Source organism: Chiloscyllium plagiosum, chromosome 14 (assembly GCF_004010195.1).
Source record: "Chiloscyllium plagiosum isolate BGI_BamShark_2017 chromosome 14, ASM401019v2, whole genome shotgun sequence".
NCBI classification, from domain to species: Eukaryota; Metazoa; Chordata; class Chondrichthyes; order Orectolobiformes; family Hemiscylliidae; genus Chiloscyllium; species Chiloscyllium plagiosum.
This window is the reverse complement of record NC_057723.1, coordinates 67194584-67203213: the sequence shown is the minus strand read 5'-3', so window position 1 is coordinate 67203213 and position 8630 is coordinate 67194584. Positions and strand designations below refer to the sequence as shown.

The window sequence follows — 8630 nt, the reverse complement described above, 5'->3', positions numbered from 1 at the left end:
TAAGCTATATTTATGGCAGTCTTTACATGGTATTTTATGTATAACATTGGTCCTGTTAGTTGTGGGTTTGAGTTCCGTTATACTAATCAGTCGTGGTGTAGTTGTTAGTTTGTGGGCTACCATAATAACTCGGGGTCGGAGCAGTCTGGTGGTCATTTCTGATATGTCCTTGATATATGGCAGGATAACACTTGTTTCTGGGCATGTTGTGTCTTCCATTTGTGGTCTGTTGTGTAGGTACCGCGGTCTACGCTTTTTGGATAGCCATTGTTTTTGATTAGTCAGTACAGGAGCACTTCATCAGCTCTGCCCTGCTCCAGGGTGCTGCAAAGTGTTACGTCTTGCTTGAACAATGTTCTCATGCAGTTCCATTTGTGGGTGTTTAACGTCCATACACATGGATAAGGAAGGACACCAATTTGACTGGGACAATGTATCCATCCTCAGACAAGCTAAACAGAGACATGCACAGGAATTCATGGAGGCCTGGCGTTCAATCCAGAACTCCATTAACAAACATGTAGAGTTGAACCACATATACCAACCACTAAGAAACAAGACCTGAAATGATGCCACCCTACCTCAACAAACCCGGGGCGGATAAATAGCAAGTGGGACAGAACACCAACACTTCACTGGAGGCAGACTGATGATGTTACGTAGTATGGTGACGAAATGTCTGCAAACAATCTTACCAGCTCAGCGAGCAAGTCAATAGAATCATTGATATTTGTCTATACAAAATTGTTTTATAAAAGTTAATAAAAATTGCTTTTTAAACTCAAGACACTGCCAGAAGAAATGTGACCAAAAAGGAAGGGATAAATAGAAATGAAAAGACTGAAGTGAAAAACAAGGGGTAAGTAGATAAATGCACATGCTAAGTATAAATTACAGTCAGTGTGATCCTTATTTAGCATTAAAACATACCTTGGGATGTTTCTGCTTTCTTGCTGATTTCAAATGATGGCTGGGGGAGATCCTCAGGGACAGGAGTTTCTTCAGAGGGTCTGTATGTGAAGTCGGTTACATTTGATGGTTTCACGTATTCAGTGGAATCTGGCATAGTAAGAAAAACAGAGTGATTGGAAATTGTGAGCCTGCAAGGTCTATCCTACTTCCAGTCACTCATGGTGGTTTATAGATTCCATCTTCATATGCTCCTCCATTGTAACAGTGATTGCATTTCAAAAATAAAACTTTATTGACTCAAAATTCTTTGGAATAGCCTACTGCTGAATTCTGAGATGCAGAAAGTGCTAAATGTTTAATCATATGTATCACTAAACATGAGTATGTAAGTTAGAATCAGAGAATCCCTACAGTGTGGAAGCAGGCCATTCAGCCCATACCAACCCTGAGAAGAACATCCCATTCTGTCCCACCCCATTCCATGTTTTCCATGGTTAATCTGCCAAGCCTGAAAAGCCCTGGACACTATGATACAATTTAGCACGGCCAATCCACCTATACTGCACACGTTTGGACTGTGGGGGGAAACCGGAGCACCTTTTGGAAACCCACACAGACATGGGGAGAACGTGCAAGTTCCACGCAGACAGTAACCTGAACCTGGAATCAAACTTGAGTTCTTGGCGCTGTGAGGCAGTAGTGCTAACCACTGAGCCACCATCCCACCCCAAGTTTAGCAAGTAATTAAGAAGGTAATGGAATGTTTTATTTCATTACGAGAGGAATTGAACATAAAAATAAGTATACCATATTTCACTTATGATATGGAGATGCCAGTGTTGGATTGGGGTGTACAAAGTTAAAAATCACACAACACCAGGTTATAGTCCAATAGGTTTAATTGAAAGCACTAGCTTTTGGAGCGCCACTCCTTCATCAGGTGGTTGTGTCCACAAAGCTCCGAAAGCTAGAGGTTCCAAATAAACCTATTGGACTATAACCTGATGTTGTGTGATTTTTAACTTCATACTTCACTTACACAGACATTAGTGAGACCACATCTGGAATACTGTTTTGGTCTCCTTACTTAAGGAAGGATGTAAATGTGTTGGAGGCAGTACAGAAAGGTTCATAGATTGATACCTGGAATGTGCGTGCTGTCTTATGAGGAAAGATTGGGTGGGCTGGGCTTGTTTCCAGTGGTTTAAAATGGCTCTCTTGATTAAAGTGTGCCTGCTCTTCAATGTTCTTGACAAGCGTGATGTGGAAAGGACATTTCTTCTTACGGGTGAGTTGTGAACTAGAGGGCACTATTGAAAAATTAGACAGAATATTTTTTTCTTTCAGAGGCTTGTGTAACTTTGGAACTCTGCCTCAGAGGGTGGTGGAGGCAGGTCATTGAGTATTTATAAGAACAAACATAGATAGATTCTTCTTAGGCCAGAGGATCAAAGGCTACAATAAGTAGATAGGTTGTTGTGGTTCTGTTCGCCGAGCTGGGAATTTGTGTTGCAGATGTTTCGTCCCCTGTCTAGGTTACATCCTCAGTGCTTGGGAGCCTCCTGTGAAGCGCTTCTGTGATGTTTCCTCCAGCATTTATAGTGGTTTGTCTCTGCCGCTTCCAGTTATCCGTCTTATGAAGCAACCTCAAGAGGCCAAATGGTCTCCCTTGCTCCTAGTTATGTGGTTGTGAAAATTGCTTCATAAATGTAAGTCTTTTTACATCGTCCTTCTTGGATAGTTCCTCGAGGTGAAAGAATCATGGAATAATTATAGCAAAGAAGGAGGCCTTTCGCCACATTATGCCCGCATCAGTTCTTTTACCTATTGCCAATCTGCTTCCTTTTCCCCATATCCCTGTACAGTGTTTGTATCCAAATAATCATCCATTGCCCTCCTGACTGCTTCAACTGAATCTGCCTCTACCACATTTCCTGGCAGTGCATTCCACATCCTAACTACTTGCTGTTTGAAAAGGTTTTTTTCTCATATCACCTTTACTTCATTTGCACATCACTTTAAATCTACGCCGCCTCTTTTTTTTTTAATAAGCGAGAATAATTTCTCCCTATCTACTCTATCCACTAATGAAGTTGAAAACCTCTATCAAATCTCTTCTTAGCCTTCTTTTCTGTAATGAGAACAGTTCAGTTCCAACTTTTTCACTCTATCCTTACAAACGATGACTTTTCTCCACTAAGAATTGTGAGTTCTGAGATAGCTAAACAGTTCAAAGCTGGTTCTGCACACTGTGCCACAGGGTGGTGTTTGAGGCGGAAGATGAGTGGGATGTTCACATTTTCCCATATCCCTTTCACTGTTTGTACTTAGCCTTTATCTGTTAGAAATGCTTGAGATGATTGGTACATTTGCGAACTATATTCATCAGTTTGGGTGGTTCACGGCAAAAGAGTTACACATATCAGTAGGAATATTGCATTTTTTAAAGGATTATTTGAGGACAACCTTGAAGCATTTCCTGTGCCTTCCTGGTAACCACTTACTGTGACAAATCTTGGATCAGAGAGATTGTTTAGGATGTCTTATGTGAAATGTGCTTTGCGCAATTTCATGGATTAACTGTGCTGAGGATGTCTGGCTGAGAGAGGATATTACTGTCAACACATCCATCCAGGATTTGAAGGATTTTACTAGAGCATCACTGGTCATTGAATCTAGGGAATTGTCTACAGACATTGTCTACAGCTCTGTTCAAACAGAAATGCAGGTAATTATAGCTGTTCTGTAGACCATGAGCTCATTGCCAGATTTGAGGTGCTTGTCCTTCAGACAGTGAAAAGCCATGTTGGCAAACTGGAGGCAATGTTGAATTTCATCATTGCTGTTTACAGCATGTGCTTATAATGATTCTGACTGTAATAATTGTAACAAGGTCAGCCAAGTGGACCTCATATAATATGAGTTTCCTGATTAGGGCTGTTACTGTCTGGTTCACTCAGGGAGCCCTGGCTGACAGATAAGAACAGGTGAGTCAGACATCATGTACACTCTGAGGGCTGGCTCTGAGGGAGCTGGATCGGTGTCAATATGTAAATAAAGGGTGACTTCTTGACAGGATATTGGCCTCGGTGGAGTTATTTCATTGATAGTTCTATGAGGCACAGGGTCTCTTTAAGAGGTGTGTAACCCCACCCTTCCCTGACCACGGTGACTCATCAACCAAATCGCCCAGTGGCTCAACATTTCAACTCCCCCTCCCACTCTGCCGAGGATATGGAGGTGCTGGGCCTCCTCCACCGCCGCTCCCTCACCACCAGAAGTCTGGAGGAAGAACGCCTCATCTTCCGCCTCGGAACACTTCAACCCCAGGGCATCAATGTGGATTTCAACAGTTTCCTCATTTCCCCTTCCCCCACCTCATCCTAGCTTCTAACCTCCAGAAACTCGATCCCCTGACCTGTCCGGACTTGTCCGACCTGCCCAGCTCCTTTTCCACCTATCCACTCCACCCTCTCCTCCCTGACCCATCACCTTCATCTCCTTCCCCACTGACCTATTGTACTCTAGGCCACTCTCTCCCCACCCCCACCCTCCTCGAAACGTCGATTTTGCCTGTCCTCGGATGCTGCCTGAATTGCTGTGCTCTTCCAGCACCACTGATCCAGAACACGGTGGCTCATTCCAATGAGAATATTTCAAGCAGGTGTCACAGGGGACTGAGAATGAATCTCAGGCTCCTGATCCATATACACAAGGAGCTGACTTTTAAGTTCAGAAGTATTCCTTGCTGTTTGAACACAACTAACCCAATTTAATCTCATTCTCTTAGATTATAGAAAAGCTGCACCTTCTTACCAACAATTCGCAAAATGTCTGACTGGTACTTTTCCCATCCATTCAGCCTCTCCTGGATAAATTGAGAAATACTGGGCAGGTTCAGAGTTAGTTCTGTAACATTTAGTTTTGTGATCCTCCGAGTGTCAGTCACTCTGTAATGGAGGAGAAAAGAATGATCTTATCAGCAGGGACATTTCAGATCAGAAACCTAAAGGGGAACGAGATCAGCAAGAACGGACATGCCTTCTAATGTTTGAACTGACACCCTGCAGGAACCCATTTTGAAAATGTCAGAATCCCGGAATTTACAGTCTCCCTTCATTCGCACTGATCGCCACATGTTGAGGTAAATATTATAAACCTTCAGGGACTTAGAGGGATTGTAAAATTGGGAGGAGCTTTCTTGACTGGTCTCATTGATTCCAGACCCTAATTACCTTGGTTGGGATCTTTCCATGGAATCTACTTCTTCCAGGTGTAGTCCTAGTAAAATTAATTAGTTGAGAAATACAGTTGAGTGCCCTGCAAAGGGTTGAGGCAGGTTCAACAGGGAACACAGTAACATTATAATTCAGCCAGTGCAGAAGGAACCTGATTCACTTCCACTTCACATCAGTTTGTGGTTTTCAAATCCACTTTATTCAGTTCAGTTTCTCGAAACTGGAGACTCATTTTCCCATGATTAATAATAGTTATTATCCCAAGTCTGTGCCCTACTGTTCTCTGCAGGAACACATGAGGAAAGGAGAAAAAACAGACTTTCAGGCTCAATGAGATTATCTGAGAGGTTGATTCTCATAAAGAGTTGGGGGTTTGAATAGGGGCAGTGATTTTAAAGCACATGATTTCAGTAGCTCTGTCCCATTCCATGAATGAAGCTCTTGTGAAAAACAGTCAAAACCTAATAAATATTCCAAATTTGCTGCCCAACAATACGTTCCAGGTGGTGACCAAAATAAGTATAGAAACAGCAGAAGAATTGAACGTAGACTTTGGTTCCATCTTCACAAAAGACAGAACAAATAACCTCCCTAAAATGAAAACAAAAAATGTTGGAGATTTCAGTGGGTCAGGCATCATCCATGGAGAGTAAGCAAGCTAACATTTCGAGTCGAGATGACTCTTCATCAGAGCTGATATGAATTGTGGAGGGACAGCATTTATGCAGTGGTAGGGCAGGAGTGCTGGGGGAGAAAGGATGTTGATAATTCAGATTAAGTGACTGGGATGTAAGATTGGCAGAACAATGGTGTGTTTAACTGCCAGATGTGAAAGAATCGACATTCTCACTGGGGTTGGGGTAGGGAAGAGAGGACATGGTAACAGAATGTAACAAGTAAAGCTAAAAGAAAGGAAAGAATGGAAGTGCGTTCACAATTTGAAGGTGTTGAACTCAATATTAAGTCCAGAAGATTGTAAAGTGCCTAGTCTGAAGATGAGATGTTGTTCTTTGAGTTTGCGCTGGGATTCACTGGGGCATTGCAGCATGCTGAGAACAGACAAGTGGGCGTGCGAGCAGGATGCTCTGTTAAAATGACCAGCTACAGGAAAGTTGTGATCATGCATTAACCTACACTGGAGGTGTTCTGCAAAGTGGTCACCCGGTCTGCCTTCGGGTACAGCGAATACAATACACAAGATTGGAGGAGATACAGGTGAAATGTTGCTTCACCTGGAAAGACAGTTTATGCCCTTGGATGGTGAGCATGGAGGAGGTGAAGGGACAGGTGTTACAGCTTCTGTGGTTACATGGGAAGCTGCCATGGGGTGTGGTGTTGGTGGTCGAGGATTGGGCCAGGGTGCCCCAGAGGGAATGATCCCTGCAAAATGCAGAGGGGGTAGTGAGGGGAAGATGTGATTGCTGGTGGTGTTCTGTGGAATTGTCTGGAATGGCGGAGAATGATCCTTTGAGTGCAGAGGCTGCTGGGATGAAATGTGAGGCCAAGTGGAACCCGATCGTGCCATTGTGAGTGATCGGAAGGGGCAAGTGCGGAAGTATGGGTGATATGTCGGAGGTGGTTGAGGGCTCTGTCAAACACAGCGGGCAGGAAACCATAGTTAGGGAAGTAGGGAAGTAGCATGTCAGCCACGCTGTTCTGGAAGGTGGCATCATCTGAACACATACAACATAGACAAAGGAACTGGGAAAATGATATGGAATCCTATGGATATGTCGTGTGAGGAGCAGTGGTGTAGATTGCTATGGGAGTCAGTGCTTTGTAATGGATGGCAGTGAACATTTTATTCCCCGAATGAAGACAGGGAGGTTAAGGAAAGGAAGCTAAATGTCAGAAATGGATGATATGAAAGTTATAGAGGGGTGGAAATTGGAAGTAATATGAACAAAGTTTTCAAGGAACATGACACGGCATTGAAGCAGTCGTCCTGAAGAAAGAGTTGTGGGAGGGGGCCAGTGTAGGACCGGAACAAGGACAAGCATAACTGGAACCCATGCAGGTGCCCATAGCCACTCAGTTGACTTGGTAGAAGTGAGATAAAATAAAGGAGAAATTGTTCAGTGACAGAAAAGTTCAGCAAGCTGAAGAGAGTGGTGGTGGATAGGGATTGTCCAGGCCTCTGGTCAAGGAAGAAGTTGAGAACTCTCAGACTGTCCTAGTGGAGAATGGAGGTACAGAGGGATTGGACATTCATAATAAACAGGAAGCAGTCAGAGCCAGGAAACTAGAAAGTGTCAATAAAGCAAAGGGCATCAGAGGAATTGTGGATGTAGGTTGACAGGGTCTGGACAAGTGGAGAGAGGATAGAATCAAGGTAAGATTATATTAGATTAGATTTAGATTAGATTACTTACAGTGTGGAAACAGACCCTTCTGCCCAACAAGTCCACACCGATCCGCCGAAGCGCAACCCAACCATATCCCTACATTTACCCCTTTACCTTAACACTACAGGCAATTTAGCATGGCCAATTCACCTGACCTGCATATCTCTGGACTGTGGGAGGAAACCGGAGCACCCGGAGGAAACCCACGCAGACACGGGGAGAATGTGCAAACTCCACACAGTCAGTCGCCTGAGGCGGGAATTGAACCCGGGTCTCTGGCGCTGTGAGGGAGCAGTGCTAACCACTGTGCCACAGTGCCGCCCATGAGGAAATGAGCTCAGTGGGGCAGGAACAAGCTGATACAATGGGTCTACTGGGGAAGTCTGATTTGTGGATCTTGGGAAGGAGGTAGAAGCAGGCTGTGCAGGGTTGGGAGACTATAAGATTAAAGGCAGTGGGCGAATATGAGAGGTAATGAGGTCAGTAACAGTCCTGGCAACAATTGCCTGACGTTCGGATGTGGGTCATGATCCATGGGGAGGTAGGAAATCCACAAACCTGACTGCCCCGGCCGACCCATTGTCTCCGCCTGCTCCTGCCCCACCGAACTCATCTCCGCATACCTTGACACGGTCCTGTCTCCCTTAGTCCAAGAACTCCCTACCTACGTTCGGGACACCACCCATGCCCTCCACCTGCTCCATGATTTTCGCTTCCCTGGTCCCCAACGCCTTATCTTCACCATGGACATCCAGTCCCTGTACACCTCCATCCCCCATCACGAAGGACTCAAAGCCCTCCGCTTCTTTCTTTCCCGCCGTACCGACCAGTACCCTTCCACAGACACCCTCCTTCGACTGACTGAACTGGCCCTCACCCTGAACAACTTCTCTTTCCAATCCTCCCACTTCCTCCAAACGAAAGGAATAGCCATGGGCACCCGCATGGGCCGCAGCTATGCCTGCCTCTTCGTAGGATATGTGGAACAATCCATCTTCCGAACTACACTGGCCCCACCCCCCACCTTTTCCTCCGCTACATCGATGACTATATCGGCGCCGCCTCGTGCTCCCACGAGGAGGTTGAACAGTTCATCCACTTCACCAACACCTTCCACCCCGAACTCAAATTCACC

The 8630-nt window shown here is 44.9% G+C and overlaps 1 protein-coding gene across 1 annotated transcript in view; it reads right to left on the bottom strand.

The window, feature by feature from the left end:
- Positions 1-8630, bottom strand: part of LOC122556785 (E3 ubiquitin/ISG15 ligase TRIM25-like) — a 50519-nt gene that overhangs the window by 19944 nt on the left and 21945 nt on the right. The window contains exons 5-6 of the mRNA XM_043703954.1: positions 4729-4862; positions 931-1059 (exon numbers count right to left, since the gene is read on the bottom strand). Of these exons, the coding sequence (XP_043559889.1) occupies positions 931-1059; positions 4729-4862 (263 nt within the window). The remainder of the gene's footprint in view (positions 1-930; positions 1060-4728; positions 4863-8630) is intronic.